A 20,154-nucleotide genomic window follows, 5' to 3' on the forward strand; every position below is an offset into this window, starting at 1 on the left:
ACATTAGCGTAGAAATCACAGAACCTACCTCAGCTAGGCTGAGCGATATGACGGACAGCTCTGACTTTGTCGAGTTAGGACACCAAGACTTAGATCGATTGGGTCTGGTACCTTGATGGCATCAAGAATGAACGGCCAATAAATGTTTCAGTCTCATTGCAATGTGCCTCAGCACAACATGTTGGCAATCTGCCTGCAGCAGCTAGGACCAGTGTCCTCCGGGTTGGGAAAGTTAAGAGATGAAGAAGATTGCTGTGGAGAAGATTGGTTTGCCTGTGCATTCCTGAGCGGACATGAAACAGGCTCACAAATATAAGTTGCCAAAGTTTAGCTATTAGCCAGTGGCCTGCAACCCTGGTCCAGGAGAGCCGCAGGGTGTGCTGCCTTTTGTTGTTACTCAGCACTTAACTGTGTAATCGACTGCTTTAATTGATCAGTTAACTCGCCTCACCTGGTTTCTTGGGTCTGAATCGGTTGCTTGTTTGAAGGTGAAAACAAAAGCCAGCACACCCTGCTTCTCTCAAGGATAATAATCACTCTAAACATCTAATCAAGAAAATGGCACATCTTGATAAAATTCTGGGATGGTGGCGGCCATGACCACCCCACTACTCTTGATCACTGAGTAACAATTCAGAAGGTCCCCAGGAACTTCACCGTACTGGATTTTCAGTTTATGTGTGGGAAAAAAAAGAAAAAGGTGAATATAGTAGTAAATAAAAGCGACATGGACTCGGGCAGAACATTACAGTATTGCTTTATTCACTCCTCTCCCCATTTCCCAGAGACTCGGTTCCCCCGCCAGACGAAGCCCTCAGGAGGCCTCTTCCAGGCATTCTGCTATACAGACCTGCTTTCACTCGCGTGGAAAGACACGGTAATCCTGAGACCAAACCGTGGCTGACGTGGAAACCGTTTTCATCAATTGCACCCGAGTACAGTCGCCCGGCAGAAGACCCAGATGACTTGCCATTGACTGGGACCAACAGGGAACAGTGCGCACAAAAGGAAAGTAAATTGGCAACGTTCCAGTGCGTCTCTCGACTGACACGCGATTCAGTGGGTTTTCCGGGTGGCTCGTGTCCGATCAGAAGATCACGTCCCGTGGAACCCAGTGGCCAGCCTTGGAGAGGACAGAGAGTCCGGTCCCTCTTTTCTGGGTATCCACCACTCCTCCTCTACTCCTCCTCCTCTTCCTCCTCTCAGGTCTTCCTCAGCATGTTGTGGGTCTGCCAGGCATGGAACTTACCGTACGCAGTCTGCAGCATCTCCTCCATGTGACCCGTGAGCTGCGGAGAGACGACAGACACCATTGCCTTTTCATCCACAGGCAGGAAACAGTTGACTACAGGCCCCAGGCCTAGTCTGAGAGATCACTGTGAATCTTTTTGTTTCCATTTGTCCATTTTTTGATCACTCAAAAGAATTCTCTTAGCTGTGTATTTACAGAAATAAATTTGCCTTTGATGGCGTATGATGCAGTAAACCACACGTGGTATCTCTGTCTGTCCTCGCAGGAAACTAGTGATCTTATTTATCAAAAACGGATGTGATCATATTCATTACATTTTAGTTTCATTGTCATAACTAATGCACGTTATATTGTGCAGCCCTAACAAACACGCAACAAAAAAAACGCATAAAATCACAACATAGTTCTTCTGACAGATGAGAATTAGGGTGGTGGTGTGGGTGGTAGTATTGCTTACATTTACACTCAGGTATTGCCTCTGGACCTTATCCTGGAACGGCCGGAGCTTAGTCAGTTGGAACTTCTCCAGGTTGGACCTCATCTTCACCAACTGCTCAGAGCAAGATAAAACTGTCATTTACCATCAGGGCTGACCAGGGTGAAAACATTTTTTTTTCTTGTCTTGCAAGAAGTTTACAAATTTACAAGTTTGAAATTTACAAATGGTAAATGGTTGGCATTTATATAGCACGCATGCACACACGCACACACACAAAACAACAACAACAAGCTGCCATGCAAGGCACCACCCAGCTCGTCAGGAGCAAATGGGGGTTAGGTGTCTTGCTCAGGGACACTTCAACACAACTGGGGCCCTCCGACTGCCAGATTACTGCTCTTACCGCCAGAGCCAATGTACTGTGCCTCCACTGAATTCTACTTATTTAGCCAGCGAAAAACTAGCACTTCCGCCCATGTTATGCATGCAACACGTGTTGATCTCCATGAGAATGGTTCCCAGACCAGTCAAAGCTACCATTAGCCAGCAAAGACATTTAAAGCAACCACACAAATAACTGAAGGACATTACTTACAAAAACATCAACAATAAAGATATTTAGTGATTCTGTTGTGTCAAAAGGGTTACATACACCAACATAACGGACATGCATATTGTCGCAGTATTGAGCTTGATTTCTACAACTTGACTTTTTCTGGGGCAGAATGATTGTACAGCCTGTATCTTTACTACAAAACGAAATCACAAATTTAGCAGACAAGTTTTCATTTATTGTGGGTTTTCTGAAACCGTCACGGTCAAACGTATACACACACCTACTTCGATGACTAATTTTGTTATGCTGAAAGTTCCAAAATGTCATTTAACTTGGTGCCAAGGCCTCTCAACTTGATCATGAATGTCTACAGCTGCTAGCTTCTCTGTGCTGACATAAAAAGGGCTTGTTTCACAGCACCCACTGGTTTGACCAACACACTTTACAATGGCAAGGTCCAAGGAGCTGAGCGGAGATATGAGACAGAGGATCGTAGAATGTCTCTCGGAGCATTGACAGGGTTGGAGTCATTTTCATTTCCAAAGATGACATTGCCTCTGGTCCTTCTGGTGTCAAGTTCATTTCTTGACAAAATTATTACACGGCTCTCATTATGTAATAAATTTAATTATGACAGAAGTAAAATTGCCAGTGCATTCATACAAAATGTGGACTATGGAAATGACTGATAATGCACAGAGGCCCATACAATCCTGTACAAGCCAGATTTAGCAAGCCTGCACATTAACCAGAACCCTTTATTACATTTACATCAATGTAACCCATCCCGTGCGCACCATTACAATGTCATAGCCCTGTACTTTCAGAGTGCCTGGTATATAAAATGCATACAAGTCAACGACAGTGTGTTTAAAAAGGTTGGCTCGAAGGTCACCTTCTCCTCCAGAAAGGGGGTGTTGACGGGGAAACAGGACCAGAAGTGGCGAAGCAGCTCTCCTGCAGCCATGTAAATGTGTTTGAGCTCCACCTCCTCCTCGCTGGGCACCATGTCTGCAACACACACACCAGCTCAGACAATACGCTCAACTAGCCGCTGTGCATTACCCTAGGGACTTCTGTTCTACTCGTTAAGTTGTACCTTAGGCTGACCCTCTGATTTTCTTTTTCAGACTACAGAATATGGCTGCATCTCAAACTGAGCCACAAGTGATTATTTTATTTTTATCAAAGTGAATCCGCTCTAACCAACCCGCTGTACAGTATATAACTGAACGGCGACTGCGTGGGGAGAGAAGGGGAGACATACGGTTCATGGCTTGCTGAGTCCCGGCCTGCATGAGGAGGCCCCCAGGGGAGAGGGCAGCGCAGGCAGAGCTGGCTGAGCTGCTGGACATTACCTACGGCACAGACAAGGCAGATAAAAGCGTGAACGGCTTGCACCAAGTCACTCTGCCTGTGTTCACTGAGGGGAGACCTAGGTTGGTACAGCTGGACCGGAAGTCACCTCACCTGAGTAAGACAGGGCTTGTAGCTGGCCATCTCCTGCTTGATGCAGCTCACAGCGTTGATGATGTCCTGGCTGGTGGTGTAGTTCTGGGACTGCATTGGCACAGGCCCGTGAAAGTACCTGGAGGGTCACAGAGAAGCTTTAATTACCAAATAGCAGTTAACAACAGTGATGAGAAAGACATACCACAGTCATTCAAGTCCAAATGAAAAAATGTCGCATGCAGCCAGGATTTGCTGCTGCGTCCACCTCCCTAAGATCCAGACACTATCCGATGCAGGTGTTGAGGCGAGAGAGATTTGTCGGTAACCAAGAGTGAGAGTGCTCTCGGGCAACTGAAACTAGCAGGCCAGAGGAGGTGAAACTAGCTGGCCAGAGGAGGTGGTAGGACCTCCACAACGTGACCCCACTGATGCTGGACAGCCTTTCGATGTTCACAACGGGAACACGCAAATAAAGATCAAAATGGCATAAACGCTTGTTTTCTCACTAATGCTAGCTTACTAGCCAGTTTGGCAGGACAGAAGAGCTTACTAGTGTTGCATAGCAACTGCGTGAACAGCAGGGAGCTACATTCTCTGCTGCCCTTTGCTGTGATAAAATTACAACACACCACAATATACCATCTACACGTATTTATACAGGCTTCCCCAAAAGCATCTACACCATCTAGAGAAGTAGTACAATTTCTGTAATATCTTCCACACGCCATTGCACAATAAACTTGCAGTGTTTCCCTTACCATTACGCAAGTGGCACTGCTCTGCCCCAGCAATCTGGAGTGCCACAATAGAATGCAGCTGACAAACAGTATTTTTTTGTCTGGCAGTTATATCATTTCAGACTTATACAGACAAGAGAAATTAGTTCACAGAGGAAAAAAAAAAAAAGAAACGACTCTTGAAAGAACATAAGCCCCACTACCTGTCAGATTTCTTCAAGTTCAGGGAGACCATCTTCAGCCCAGTCTTATCCTGCAAGTCTTCATACTCTATTGCTTCCTGCAACTTTACCTGGGAGAAAGAAAGACACACATAAGACGGGGGCGGCCTGGAGCATATTGGTTCCGGTACAAGACTGGTACAGGACCCGCAAGGTCGGTGGTTCGAACCCCGGTCTGAAAAGAGAAGACGCTTGTCTGAGCCCTTTCAAGCTGATGTAAGAATGCAGGGCTTAAACACTGCGGTGATCATACAGGCCGATGGTTGTTCTGATTGCAGATGCTGATAATGTGCCTGGAAAACTAATCATTTTGACAATCTTCCTGCAAACTGATTGGTGCATGCTACTTTCCAGTAATGGACTTGGCCAGGATGCGGCAGTTTCACACACTCACCACCCTCCCGTTTCCTTTGATTGTACTTCTGTTGAGCTTTCCCATTTGATAAAACCAGCTTCAGTGGAGAATAAACTTATGCACACCCAATTTGGAGGCTCCAGGAGAGGTTTCAGTTGCAAAAGGTCTACAATAGCAATGTTCATATTGTGCTTTATTGCACCATCAAGAGCCCCATTAGACCTCCGATTCTCACAATGGAAGGTGATCAGGATAGCGCAGTGGACCAGAAACCGTGCCAGCTCCAGTACCTTCTTCACGGGCGGCTGGAAGTAGTCAGAGTCCCTGGAGTTGCCATCCATGCTGCTGGTTTCACTGGCCTGGTCATTGACCGCCTCCCTGCAGGGACCCACAGACAGAGCAAGGTGAATTGGCAGTGCCACTGAATGCCAGTAGACAGAACATGGTGAACTGGCAGTGTCACTGAATAGAAGGGCAAAGGCAATGCAACCTGATTTCTTTGGCTCTCTGCTTCACTCGACAGTGACTAGAGTTCATCAATTAAATTATTATTATTATTATTATTTTTTAAACATGGCTGTGTATCTGGCACACTTTCTTCACACCGATCTGTCCAACGTGACAGCAATGCGTACATCTGCGTACAATTTGCCACTATCCCTCTCTCTCGCTCTCCACCTCATCGCGCATACTCACTGTTTACGCAGCCCTGCAGCCAGCACCATGGCGCTGTGGTGGTTGAAGCGTTTGATGATGGCAGAGTTGCTGTTCTCCTTCACCTTGTTCCCCTGTGAAGCAGAGGGCGCCGTGGCAACCCCGTAACCCTGCAACCGAAGACGACAGCCGGACAACGTTGTTTTAAGATCCGCACAGTGTCAGCGGTCACGGCCGTTAGGATAAACAGACACAAGAACAGAATTACAAAACAGGACTTCCTGACCTCATCTAGCGACTTGTCCTCCAGGCAGAGAAGGTTCACCAGGGGGTTTTTCACTCCTTGGACCACCATGGACTTTAAACCTGCAAAGACACCCTGATTTCACACTGAGCCCACACACAAGGATTTCTGACCAGCAAATTCCCTCTGTCAACAATCAGCATGGGAAAAGGCCTCAATTGAGAAAGGACCGAAGGTATTTGACTGTGAAGTCTGGTAATGCGCACAAAAATACATAAACATGCCAGTTAAACATGCCACTTGGTACTGCTCATCACAAATTATTGGAAAAGACCCCTTTGCCAGGGGTGTATGCACAAAGTATTAATCCAGGGGTGCCAACAATTGTAAAACCAGCACACTACTTTACACGTGTAGGAAAAAAGAAAAATGTCAGAACCGTCATAGCTGAGAAGCATGCAGGAATTTAGGCAGAAAGTTAAATAATAAGTATGCAAGAGAATAGGCTGTGCGTTGCTGAGGCAACCACACTAACTATAGAGAGAACCCCTACCGCAAGTCGGGCAAGAAGACAACCACACGGTTGGCCCAAACGGTACCTTGCTCATCCTGCTTGGCACACTCGGAGAAGAGGTCCTGCAACCCGGTGCTGATCCGGTCTCGGTGGAAATAGTGAGACTGGAAGAACCTGGTCCAAAACTCTTTCTCAGTCAGGTTGTGCGGCACATTTTCAGCATATTTCTGTTTCACTGGAAAGAAAAACATTCGGTTGAGATTTCTAGTATTACAGAAGAGAGCCATTTACATACAGTAGTATTTTTACACTTTCTAGAATGTTCTACATACAGTTCACCAGAAGACTGAGGTATACGCTACGTTGCTATCTCAGGCCTACTTTCCCAGCCAAAGATAATGTCTTACGTTTTTCATTTATGTACGCCAATGAAGCTGCTCTCTTGCTCCTGTTTTACTGCATCCAACACGTTTTCATGAATCGAGAGCTTGCTTTCCACTTTGGACTGACTGCTGGTCGCCTATCTGTGTTATCTAGCGAAGACCAGCACGCAATAATGCGGCTGAGCAGTGAGTTTGGTTAGCATCATTCAAGTTAGCATTGTGTCTCGCCACGTTATGTCTATGGACAATTCATCATTGAAATGTTGAGGTCTCATTAAAATTTAATAAAATGTACAGTCATGAAATTACAAAAAGAACATACATTTCTGAATTGTCCTTTGCTGGATTTAATTTGAGTTATTTTTCCCAAAAGAAAATAGAGATAGAGGTTCAAAATTGGCTGTTTTGAATGGAAGTGCCAACCAACGCGATGCTACCATGCTCATTATAATGTATGATTGTTATTTGTTATTCTAATGGTTTTAGACTCTTAATTCATTTAATTTTAAAAGCTGTCCCACTCACTATAATGTCTGAACTTGTTTTTGGTTTGTGTGTATGTATGTTCTGCACTCGTTTCTGATGATGTCGCAGGGTGACTGTGTTGGAATAATAATCTGCCGTGCATGCTGCAATAACTATAAAACAAACACTTCCTTAAATTTCATATCAGTCCTTCACATCAATGTGGAGGAATTCCCCCCCCCCCCCTTCACAGAACTGGCAGGTTTTCTAGCAGTCTGCCACAATAAGATGATATCCCAGAAAAGCTTCTTGAAATATATCAGTCTGGAAAGGACTCTGGGACTCCAACTGAAGCACAGTGAGAGCAATTATCTGCAACTTTCACGGCACTGTACGCCTAAAATATAAAATAATACTTTGGGACAAAAACACACTCTGAAAGACAAACTGCAATCTTTGAGCACAGTGCTTAATTTTCATGCAACTGAGACTGATGCAAGACATTACAGAAAACATGGCTCCCCTCAGTGGCACCTTTCCATTAAGATCCCATGACGGGTTGCCTACCGCACCTCACCTGTAGGGTATGTTCTGAAGATGGATTCAATGATGTCAGAGGTGAGGTTGTATTTCAGGCCATTGCAACCATCTGTCTGCGGCCTGATGTCAGCCTGCAGCACACACAGAATGACACAGGCTAAACAAAGTGACAAGACCAAACACAGCACACACACACACACACACACACAGAATGACACAGGCTGAACAAAGTGACAAGACCAAACACAGCACACACACACAGAATGACACAGGCTGAACAAAATGACAAGACTGAACCTAGCACACACAGAATGACACAGGCTAAACAAAGTGACAAGACTGAACACAGCACACACAGAATGACACAGGCCAAACAAAGTGACAAGACTGAACCTAGCGCACACAGAATGACACAGGCTAAACAAAGTGACAAGACTGAACACAGCACACACAGAATGACACAGGCCAAACAGTGACAAGACTGAACCTAGCGCACACACAGAATGACACAGGCCATTGCATTTTGGACTGTGCACAATCTTGTGGACACATGAAAGCACTGACAATATACGCCTGAAAAGTAGTCTCTTCTAAAAGATTTAATCTCCCAACAAAAAAAATGGGAATTCTTTAAATGTTTACATTGAATCATGTGGTTTTTGAGATTTGGCGACCCCAAGATGCAAACAATGTCTTGAGCGGTAACCCTGGGTTACTTTATGACCTCCCTCACCATCTTCTTTAGCATCTGTGGGGACAACATGCACTTGCATCCTCTTCCTGGAAAGTTTACAACCATTCCATATGTTTTTTATTTATTTATGTATTTTTGGCAGCAATTACCAGACTTGGGAAGGTCAATTACAATCAGTTTATTTTGAATTGACAGTTCTTTGCCTTTACCCATGCTGATAGATGACAAAGGGAATTTTCAATGTGTGTTCCATCGTTTTCATACCATAGTGAAACAGGAAGTTGTGGAATGACAATATAGTTTTTACACCGAGATTAACTATGACAATAAAGTGGTATTGGCAGCTGAAGTTTGTTTTGATTTTATTTACAACAATTGTTACGGGGGACAATAATTTTGATACCTACTTTCAGAATTAAAAAAAAAAAATTAATTAATAGAAACATATATTGAAATAGAAGTATATTGTTTGAGCATCTGTGTTGCTTACTAAATACAACCATCATTTTTATGCATTTGGATGAGTGAAACTGCGAACAGCCATATTTGGGGCTTACCAGAAAAGCTGCAGAGATCCCAACTTCCTGCTTGATGTTGGAAAGGGAGTGGTCCATGGAGATGTAGCTCAACCGATTGCTCCAGAACTCCTCGGCGCCGATCACCTGACTCACCACCAGGTCCTTGTAGAGCTGGAACAGCACTGGGTCCTCCTGGAGCATTCTGGGGGCAGAGGCTGGATGAGCTCCAGTGTCCAATGATATGCCAGTTTCAAGTCCTATTATTCCATCATACTCATAAAGCCATTCAATCATTTATCTCTGTTCATGCATTTGTCCATTTACAGTGCTGTTTGAAAAAGTACTTCCCCCCCCCCCCCATTTCTGATTTCCTCTATTACTGCATATTTGTCACACTGAGTGGTTTCAGATCTTGATGAAATTTAATATTAGACCACATTTTTTCATTATAATTTAATTTATTTAATGACCAAGTAAAACACACAAATCACCCCTGTGATTAAGTAATAGCCCCTTTAATCATAACTAGTTGCACCACCTTTAGGAGCAATAATTGCAACCAAACACTTTGATAATCTTTCACTTCGGCATTGGAGAACTTTTGCCCACTCTTGTCATAACTGCTTTAATTTAGGGCAATTGGTAGGCTTTCAAGCATGAATGAATCATTTCAGGTCCTGCAATAGCCTCTCTATTGGACTTAAGACAAGCTTCTCAAAAACTTTCATTTTGTTCATCTTCAGCCATTCAGATGTGGAGTTGCATTACCCAATTATGCTTCAGTCATCAAATGAAAGTCCGAGTCAAGTCTCAAGTCTTCAGAATGGTGCAGCCTAAACAAGAGTATGGCTATAGAAATTCATCACGATTCCTAAGCTAATTGAACACATCAAATGTGGGACAACTGAAGAAGCAGTATTATCAGCCACACACAAAAAACAGACAATTTGAAAATAAAAGAAAATGCAGTTTTAAAGTACAAGGAGCAGTTGCATTAAGTATCATGGTCCTCATTGAGCATGAACAAAGATAATAAAAAATAAAATTATGAAAATTGACGAAGCTAGAGCAGAAGTTTATCAGAATAACTTAATATCCGCAGTGCCAATAGGAGAAGGAGAAGATGATTTTGGCTTTCCTGTCAACAGTGATAGTTCGCCAAATTGGAATACCAAAAGTGAGACTACGGTGGCTGTGGGGGCTCACGTGATCCTCACCGGTTCTTCTCCTCCAGCTCTTTGTTGGCCTTCTTCTTGAACTTGGGCAGAAGCTGCTGCAGCAGGTCCTTGGTCGCGTCGCGGTCCCGGAGGGCTGTGGTCTCGTTCGCGAAGTGGAACGTGCTGCTTTCACCAGTGTGGAGGACCAGCTGCAGCTGGATCTTGGCCTTGCCATCCGGGCTGATCTTCTGACCTGTTTAAAAATGTGTTTATGTGACAGGTGCTGCGCTTTCACTGCACACGACATTTGTCATCATGTTGTCTAGCTAAAGAGGCCACCTGCATGCTTGTGTGTGTGTGGGTGGGACGCACACTGAATACCCACCTGCATGTGCAGAATTGCAGTTACAGCAATGTCAATTCTGTGTGTGGGTGAGAATGTTTTTATGTCTCTGAGTGTGTGTTTATTTTGCCTGCGTGTGTACAGGAGGCTGGACTCACAGCAGATATCTGCATAGAGAGGAGACTGGACTCACAGCGGATATCTGAATAAAGATGGACTCACAGCGGATATCTGCATAGAGAGGCGACTGGACTCAACAGCAGATATCTGCATAGAGAGGAGTCTGGACTCACAGCAGATATCTGAATAATGATGGACTCACAGCGGATATCTGCACAGAGAGGAGTCTGGACTCACAGCGGATATCTGCATAGAGAGGAGTCTGGACTCACAGCAGATATCTGAATAATGATGGACTCACAGCGGATATCTGCACAGAGAGGAGTCTGGACTCACAGCGGATATCTGCATAGAGAGGAGTCTGGACTCACAGCAGATATCTGAATAATGATGGACTCACAGCGGATATCTGCACAGAGAGGAGTCTGGACTCACAGCGGATATCTGCATAGAGATGGCTGACGGTGAAGCGGTCCTTGCCATCCGGGCCCCACGCGATCCTCTCGGCCATCAGGTAGAGAGTGCCGTCCTGTTTCTTCTGCCGAACCCTCTTCACCACCAACAGCACCTCCTCAGACGAGGCTGCCATGGCTACAGACAGCACATAACACACGTCCGGATCAGTGCTGCGTCCGCCAGGACAGGAACACAACACACAACACGCTTAAGACACATCACAAGAACATGTCACAACACACAGCACGCTTAAGACACAAAACAAGAACATGTCACAACAAATAACACCCATCACAAGAACATGTCACAACACACAACAGACTTAAGACGCATCACAAGAACATTAGAGGCAGTTCACCCACAAATGTCTCAAAATGTCCGTTACGTTATGAAGAAAATGCAAAATACAATTAATGAGGTAGAGAAATGGGAAAACTGGGGAATTAGGTTATCAATATCAAAAACACAAGTGATAAGTTTTGAGATGTGACAAATGCATCTCCTTAAGAACCAGCATTACCGCAGGTTTCCTAGGAGTCTTGTTTGATTAAAATCTCAGTAAGAGTAAAAATATGAATAAAAATAAATTTAAGAAGGTTATTAATGTATTTGTGTTTGTCTGTCCACTATGCAGTGTGTTTATTAGACTACGTGTTTATTATGGTGATGGTAAACTTTGGACTTGGAAACATTGAAATTCAAATTTGTTCAATGATTTTATTTATATTTCGAATGTGACATTGCACACTAGTTAGATTACACATGCTGCACATATTATGACTTTGAACATCTGCCATTTCCACTGCAAAGACGGCACATAAGTCAAATCAGAGACATTAGAAAACGACATATCCATATTTACATTGAGAATTATAATACCGGCTGATGTTGCTTTTTGTTTGCCTTTCAAAATGCTCAATTACTGATTGCCAAAAGTGTTCCTTGTAAAATTGTTCATGCACATATACACATCTTTTTAAATAGACAGTATCAGTTTTTAATTAATGTTAAGGTTCATAGATAAAGATTTTATAGAGATTGGTCGGCACAACAGAGTGCAAAACTGCAGCAGTTGAGCTTCAGGTGCTGTTCGGAACATAGTGAATAGCAGTTCAGAACATTGAGCCAACACGGTCTTCCGAACACAAGGAAGTAGGTATTTGTAGTTCTCTCTATAATTATTGATCTAATTCACATAAATCCAAATGTTTCAGTGTCTGGGATAGGCAATAAGCAACCATAATGATAAACCATATTTCTCAGGAGAAAAACTACCATTGAACAGATGTTAAATTCTGGTGGAAGTGGCCACTCAATGTCCTAGAGTAATATAATCATACGGAGCCAATGAACTTAAATCACATGACGCTAATCATGTGACATGCTAGGTGATCACTCTCAGGACCTGAGGACCACAGAAAGTGGAGGCAAGTTCAAAATTGTACTCCTCAGTTTTAGATAAGTGGTACCACAGAGAGGGGAATTTATCACAACATTGCATGTCACCCAGTAACATATCAAGAAAGTGTATATAGTTATATATATTTAAAACACTTAGTTCCATGTGAAAAAATGAAGTTTAACAGTGAAGGTCAAGGTCATGGTTGTAAAGAAGTCAAGCAACTGTCTTGAGAAAGGAAATGTATGAAATTTGTCATTCAGTAAAATCTTTTCGCCAAAATGTCACTGATGTTGCTGAACGACAACATGAATTTAGCTTACTTTTCTCTGATGTCAATTGATGAATTCGCATATTATGCTATTTGTACCACTTAATACACTATGCTGAACTATTTTATATTTTTCAACATTTTAACAGATGAGGGCAAATGCTGTTGCTAGGGAAAGACAGGTTAGCAAGGAGAAGGGGCGGGTTTACCATGTATAAGCAGCAGTCATCAGTATAGGGCCAGCCAGGGGCATGGCTAGAAATTGTGGGCCCCATGAACAGGTATTATATTTGGCCACCCCTCCTATACATTTCAATATTCCAATATTTTTGAGGGCCCCTGTCTCTTCAGGTGCCATCAACAGAACTATCAACAGAGGAAGCAAGATACAATCTGCTACTTGCCTACTGATTTGCTTAAGAGATGCAACAAGAAGCAAAACACAATCAGTTGTTTCTCTTTTCCTGTAATGTGTTATATTGATATAAATTACTAAATGTTCAGAGACTTACCTCCTCATATGTAGCTTATACATACAAAAACTGTTTGTATTTCAGTAATGAAATGGAACTGATGATCTGAGACTCCAATGCATTGTGAAATGTAGAGATGTGTATCTTTACATTTAGGCCTACACCCCGCATTGATGAAAGTGGAGCTTACACAACCATTGACAGTTGTATTACAGAACATTTTGTCCTAAATGACAATGTGTCATTAAGAAACACAAAATCTGTCATATGGTAATAGTCATAATTAATTTAAAATATATACATATAAAACATTGAATTGCTTTACCACAACACTCATTATGAAACTTAGCTAAATATATATATATATATATATATATATATATATATATATATATATATATGCATTTCATATGTATAGGCTTTAAGATAGAATTTTCTCAATAGGTATTGTTTTTATACAGTGTGACATTGACAGTGCCAATGTTATTACACTCAGTGAGCACTTGATTAGGCATTTAGACTTCTTTTTAGACTTTTACTGCTGTAGCCTATCCACTTACGAGTTATGATGCAGAGATGCTCTTCTGCATACCTACATAATGTTGCAAATAACAGAAAAGCTGTTCTAGCCTTTTTGAAAACCTAATACGTCACTGACCCATACAACTCGAAAATCGCGTTTGCCAATGGAATTGGCCTTTAATAAAACTCACATGAAATCAGTTGGCTCCTCAGGTGGCTAGCAAAAACAAAACCAACTGCCTAGCACGTTCCGCATTCTACGGGGAAGACGTTGCAGATGACAAAGGTACACCAATGTACCCCCACCAATGTGCCCCACTCTACCGGCAAGACATTAGAGAAGACGCGCGTTATATTAATTATGGACTTTTTGTGGCTAATGTTAAAGGTAAAGCCAGGTTCGCTTGCTAGTTAGACAAGGATACCAGTTAGTTAGCTATGTAGCCTAGAACCACCAAACTAGTATTCGTGCCTAACGCGATAGCTAGTCTAAGTATCGTTAGCTAACTTACGAGCAGCTCCACAAAACAAAGATAAAGCAACAATAGTATTAATAGCTTCCAAAATGTTGTTATCCATCTAGATAGCAGCGAGCTAAGCATATCGTCTAGCTAGCAAATGTCATATGAAAATAAAATCCAACTGTAACGTTAACTAGAAATAAGTAATCGTTAATGTTGTTGTGTTACAACACTTAGCTAGCTATGTGAGGCCAAGCACCTAAGTTAAGCTAACGTTAGTTTACATAAATTAAACTTAGCTATCGTTTCCACTGTTAGTCAGCGTTAGATAGCTAGCTAGATACCTAACGTTAGCTAACAGTTGCAGTGTTGGTTAACTAAAAATGAACACGCCAGGTCAACCAACTATAGTTAGCTAGCTAACATTAGCTTTGCACAAACTAACAGAAACACAAACTCACCGAGCGCTGAAAGATTGCTAACAGTAAGATTCCCTTTGTTTTTGAACACGTAACAGTTAGCTAGTTGTGGCGCTGCAAGAATGTATACACGCCATACATCGCCAGATTTCCCACTTTGCACTTTGCTTTGCTCCCAATGCCGAGTACTGCTCGTTCGGCACCATACTATCCGGAGAAGTGCGCTAAGCAATCTCTCCGAGTACGTTTGATTGCAGCACACCGGAAAGGCGGGGCATCAAGCACATCTAATTCCGGAGCATGGCTGCATTCTCGGGGTGCGCCGTGCGTTCCATTATTTTTCATTCCACCCTCCTTTGCTCTAGTGATTGATTCTTTTTACTGAATCGTTGACTTTCGATTCGTCCAGTCAAAATAACGACTGGCGAATGAGTCACTTCGTTCAGAGCGTAGAGCGCATGGGACCATTATACAGTTCAGTGAGAATAACCGAATTGAACGGGCTTGCACCACGTGACCGCGTTTCTCAAACCGGAAGGAGTGCTGGTAGCCTTCCTGTAGCTTGTTTCTGAGTTAATTCATCTCCGTATTATGAAAATGCTTAAAACCGTTACAGGATTCACTAGCGAACATGTTATAATGCTACCGCTATTATGCTAATGTTAGTTAAACTGTAAAAAATATGAAAAAACATTGTTATCAGATTTCAGCATTTTCCCTAGGTTACTGCCATAACATTCAAATGTTTATGGATGCTTGTGTAACAGTTCTCATCCGAAAATGACACATTCAATATTCAATATGGTGAATGGCTCAATAGCTATGGAATTACAGGGGGATTTTTTTACATTTTTATTGAAGAATTAGGCTATTAAATGCTATTGTACAGTACTGCGCGAAGGTCAGAGGCATTTAGTCTTAGATGTTTATTTTTCTGCATTAGTGTGTGAGTAGAAAAATGATCAAATTATATCTGACTCAATTCACTGCAACATAAAGGGACACAGATTAATCTTAGTTTGTATAAATTGAGTTTGTATATTCAAAACACAATTTAGTTTAGGTCTAGCCTTGAGTTAATCTGTGTTGGTGAAACTGGCCGAAAGTGTTTTAAGAAATAAGTAAATGTGTGCTGGTTTAATGTAGCCTATATGTTCCTTAAAAATAAAAAAAATGTAATTTTGATCAGAGGGAAGGATTCCCCCTCTATTCAGCTGTGGCAACTCCCCTTAAAACGCAAAACGTGCACTTTTATTTTGAGATTTGCTTTAGGAAACTATGGAAAGTAGGTTCTTTCCGGATGTGCGTCACTCTGTTGCGATCTTGTGCTGCTGAACTCGTATTCCGCTCTACAAAGTCGTGCTTTCAACATATACGTGGAATTGGACGAAAATTATTTTACATCAGGTTAAGCAAATGACTGAGTTAAAGTAAAATAATCATCAACGAAGGGGGGGTTAGGGTAAGGGGTGAGTCGCCACGTATTACTAAATGTTTATGTTTTGTTGAAAACAAACTTCCTGCATGATACGATAGCCTAATTTCTATTCATTTGTTAATGTTAGTAAGTTACTTGATAATTGGTATTTTAGCCACATGATTCGTGATTCGATAATTAATTCTAGTTAATATCATGCCGCAGTAGACAAACATGGCTACGTTTAATTTAAAACAACCCAGTTATAACCACAACAGACCCCAACCCCCTGAAGTACAGTAACGTTAGATCGAGATCTTTAAAGCTTTAGGGTCAATTGCAGTGTGCTTAACCTCAGGTTTAAACCTCTTGGACACAGATCAATCACATTTCAACTGGAACACAATTGTTATGGGGTGACATCGGCTCAGCCGGTAAAAGCATCCAGCGCTTTGGATAAAGGCGCTATATAAATGCCAGCCATTTACTCCACAGCCTTCTGCATAACAACTGGTAGCTGGTCCAGTTGAAATGCAGATCTGTGGTCTAGAGGTTCAAAAGTTACTACCTGAACATCCTGAAATGTCTGTTCATAAGATTACATAACGGATTACTCAATTAGCTGGAGTAGGTAATCCTTAGTAGTAGGTAGCTAGTTCGACATCAGAGAAGCTGGCGATGTTCGTCTTCTTTTGATGTTTTATGGCGGTTTGTTAGCTTGCTAGAGTGCATTAACGCCACCTACTGTACAGTGGTTCTCTTTTTGGGAAATAAAATAATAATCTCTCACCTTTCTAATGCAACATTTTTCCTTTGACATTATCCGAAATGTGCGATCTTGTTGTGTAACATAATGCGTGGGCCAAGATGATTGACGCGTTCTGAATCAGTGATCAAACGCGAATAAGTCGTTGCGAAACCAGTTTAAAAAAAGTTGAGATGGACCGGGAATTACGAATAAGAAGCTGCAAGTAAGAAACCTATTTAAGCCTCATTTAAAACCTTGGATTTAACAAACATAGCTAAATAAATTGGGTTTAGCCATCATAGATGGCTAGTTAGCTAGATAGTTAGTGCAAGCATAAAGTTTTCTTTTGGGGGGCGAATTGCCCCAAAACATTAGACATATTGTTTGATTCAGGCTGAATCCCTTCCCCTGTTTCCCTCCAGGAGCTGCACTTCTGCACACCTTTGAGCAGCAGTATGATGCAGGCAGGAGTCTGTCTGAGACAGGACACTGAGACAACACTACCAGAGCTCACTGAGCGGCACAGGATCAGACTGAAAGAAGAGGAACTCAGTGGACTGGAGGCTGTCCACATGGCAGAGTCAGAGACTGAGTGTACTACACCAGGACTCAACACACTGGAGCCAGAGTGTGTTACAGCACACAGCAGGGTCAGTGATGTGCACCTGCACACATCAGTGATAAAAACAGAAACTGATCTGGGCTCCACCCACACTGGGGATCTTATTAAGACAGAGAGCCATGACAGTACAGAGCTTGGATATGAAACCCATCTGCATCCTGACCACATCAAAACAGAGACTGATGATGGAGGATACCTTAAGGCAGAACAGATCAGTGACTTGCAGGATTTTGATATGAAATCTGATAAAATTAAGTGTGAATCCAGTGAAAGTTTAGTGAGTGATCTCATGAACACTGTGATGGATGGAGCTGGTGTTGATCTGAAAGATCAGGTTGAACCATGGCAATGTGCAGGAGAGACAATTTCAAACTGTAAAAAAGAAGAAACCCATTATCTGCCAACCCAGTGTCCTGACTTAAATCATCACTGTGATAAAAACAATGAAAATCCTTTTGAAAACCCAATCCTTTTGAATTTCTCTCAAAACAAGATCATTAATAGAAATACAGGTGAAAATCATACAGTTGAAAAGCCACACAAGTGTACACAATGTAAGAAATGTTTTATGAAAAAATCAGGTTTAATGGCTCACCTGCCCTACAAATGTATTCAATGTGAGAAGTGTTTTAATACAAAATATAATTTGCAAAGCCACCTGACCATTCACGCAGGTGAAAAGTGTAGTGTGTGTGAAAAGTGTTTTAAAACGAAATATGAATTAAATAAACACATGAGAATTCATACAGGTGAAAAGCCATACAGGTGTACTCTGTGTGAGAAGTGTTTTTTCAGAAAATCTCAGTTAAATATCCATCTGAGAATTCATACAGTTGAAAAGTCACACAAGTGTACACAATGTGATAAATGTTTCACGCAAAAGTCCAAGTTAGTAGGTCACCTGAGAATTCATACGGGTGAAAAGCCCTACAAATGTATTCAATGTGGGAAGTGCTTTTGCCATATATCTCACTTAAGAAGCCACCAGAGAATTCATTCTGGTGAAAAACCCAACAAGTGTAGAGAGTGTGAGAAATGTTTTAAAACTAAGTCTGATTTAAATACACACCATAGAATTCATACAGGTAAAAAGCCCTACACATGTTCTCAGTGTGAGAAATGTTTTTACACAAAATCCAACTTAAAAACCCACCAGAGAATTCATACAGGTGAAAAACCCTACAAATGCATTCATTGTGGGATATGCTTTTCCCATAAATCTAATTTAAACAGCCACCAAATAATTCATACGGATGAAAAGCCGCACAATTGTACACAGTGTGAGAAGTGTTTTAAAACAAAATCTGATCTAAATAGACACCTGAGATTTCATACAGGTAAAAAGTCCTACGAGTGTACACAGTGTGAGAAGAGTTATAAAACTAAATATAATTTAAATACACACCAGCAAATTCATACAGGTAAAAAGCCCTACACATGTTCTCAGTGTGAGAAATGTTTTTACACAAAATCCAACTTAAAAACCCACCAGAGAATTCATACAGGTGAAAAGCCCTACAAATGTATTCATTGTGGGGTATGCTTTTCCCGTAAAGATGGTTTAAAGAGCCACCAGAGAATTCATACAGGTGAAAAATAAAACAAATGTGTTCACTGTGTGAAGTGCTTTTCCCACGTCATTTAACTAGCCACATGAGAAATCATTGGGGTGAAAAGCCTTGACATGTTCTCGGTGTGGGAAGTGTTTTTCCTAAATAAGTGCCTTACATTTCCACTAGATTCTTTCTACCAATGGAAAAAACTGCACGTGTGCAACATGGATGCATTTTATAGAAAGAAAATATTTTTGTAACTTCACACCAGTGCCCACACGGATGAAAAAAGCGACACATTTTAAGTGTTCTTCTCCCAAATAAGTGAAAATCCCAATTGAAGATCAGTACTCATTTTCATGACCAAAAAACATCTCCTGCTGATGGACATACTGACAGATTTCCTCATTGGGAAGTGTTGAGTGAAAGCGTCCTTTACATTATATAATTTCTGTAGGAAGTATTCTTCAAAAGATTTCCAGAATGGCCTCACAAATAAAATAAAAACATCCTTTTCAAAATGTATATTTGGTAGATGTGTGGTTAGAGTTAAATGAGTAAAAGGTGCATTTTAAAGTTATCCTTTTGATATACCTTGCCTTGACAGATGCATGACAATGACTGGGACACACTGAAATCCCATTTTCCTTTATTTTATCTTTTTAAAGCAAGCAATGTGACTGTTGTGTTCTTAATGTACTTTTGATTCCTTGTAAATGTAATTCATTGTTGATTGGCTGATAGGTTGTGATTATGAAATTGACTTGTGTGAAAACTGGACATGCTGTAGAATTAAACTCTGTATTCTGGTAATGAACTTGACAGTTCTGGCCTTTTCAGTTATTTTATTGCCAATTTAGAGGCTGTACTTTGCATGTCAGCTAAAATATGTAAAGTTGAGGATTTATTTATTTATTTTTCTCTTTATTTTTCCATGCTGTGCATCAATTGCCCTGTGAGCTGATTTGGTCTCTCTGACAGACTGTGCAAGATAGTTAAATTCAGTAGGATTGAGATGATGGCACATTTGTTGCTTTGGCTGTGTACACTAGCACATTACATTTGAAAGAAAATGAATATGAGGTTAAAGTGCAGACTGTCAGCGTTAGGTTCAGCTCTATATCAGATGATATAGTGCCCTTCCCCCCCTCTAGGCCCATCCCTTCCTT

At 41.7% G+C, this 20,154-nt stretch overlaps 2 protein-coding genes across 3 annotated transcripts; one reads left to right on the forward strand and one right to left on the reverse strand.

The window, feature by feature from the left end:
- Positions 1-740: 740 nt before the first annotated feature.
- Positions 741-14,938, reverse strand: gtf2h1 (general transcription factor IIH, polypeptide 1). 2 transcript variants are annotated; one of them, XM_061245420.1, is made up of 15 exons: positions 14,688-14,938; positions 11,080-11,270; positions 10,242-10,434; positions 9,064-9,226; positions 7,850-7,943; positions 6,510-6,659; positions 5,953-6,032; positions 5,709-5,836; positions 5,303-5,390; positions 4,640-4,728; positions 3,718-3,835; positions 3,515-3,605; positions 3,143-3,258; positions 1,710-1,802; positions 741-1,289 (listed from the first exon to the last, which is right to left on the reverse strand). In XM_061245420.1, the coding sequence occupies exons 2-15, from the start codon at positions 11,231-11,233 to the stop codon at positions 1,203-1,205; spliced, it is 1,644 nt and encodes a 547-aa protein (XP_061101404.1). In that variant the 5' UTR covers positions 11,234-11,270; positions 14,688-14,938; the 3' UTR covers positions 741-1,202. The 2 variants fall into 2 exon arrangements, with proteins under 2 accessions (XP_061101404.1, XP_061101403.1); XM_061245419.1 differs by having other exon boundaries at positions 11,080-11,235; positions 14,688-14,926.
- Positions 14,897-19,880, forward strand: LOC133130673 (oocyte zinc finger protein XlCOF6-like). The gene is made up of 2 exons (XM_061245418.1): positions 14,897-14,962; positions 17,233-19,880. The coding sequence occupies exon 2, from the start codon at positions 17,266-17,268 to the stop codon at positions 19,030-19,032; it is 1,767 nt and encodes a 588-aa protein (XP_061101402.1). The 5' UTR covers positions 14,897-14,962; positions 17,233-17,265; the 3' UTR covers positions 19,033-19,880.
- The last annotated feature ends 274 nt before the right edge of the window (positions 19,881-20,154 follow it).

This window comes from Conger conger, chromosome 6, assembly GCF_963514075.1.
Source record: "Conger conger chromosome 6, fConCon1.1, whole genome shotgun sequence".
Classification (NCBI taxonomy): domain Eukaryota; kingdom Metazoa; phylum Chordata; class Actinopteri; order Anguilliformes; family Congridae; genus Conger; species Conger conger.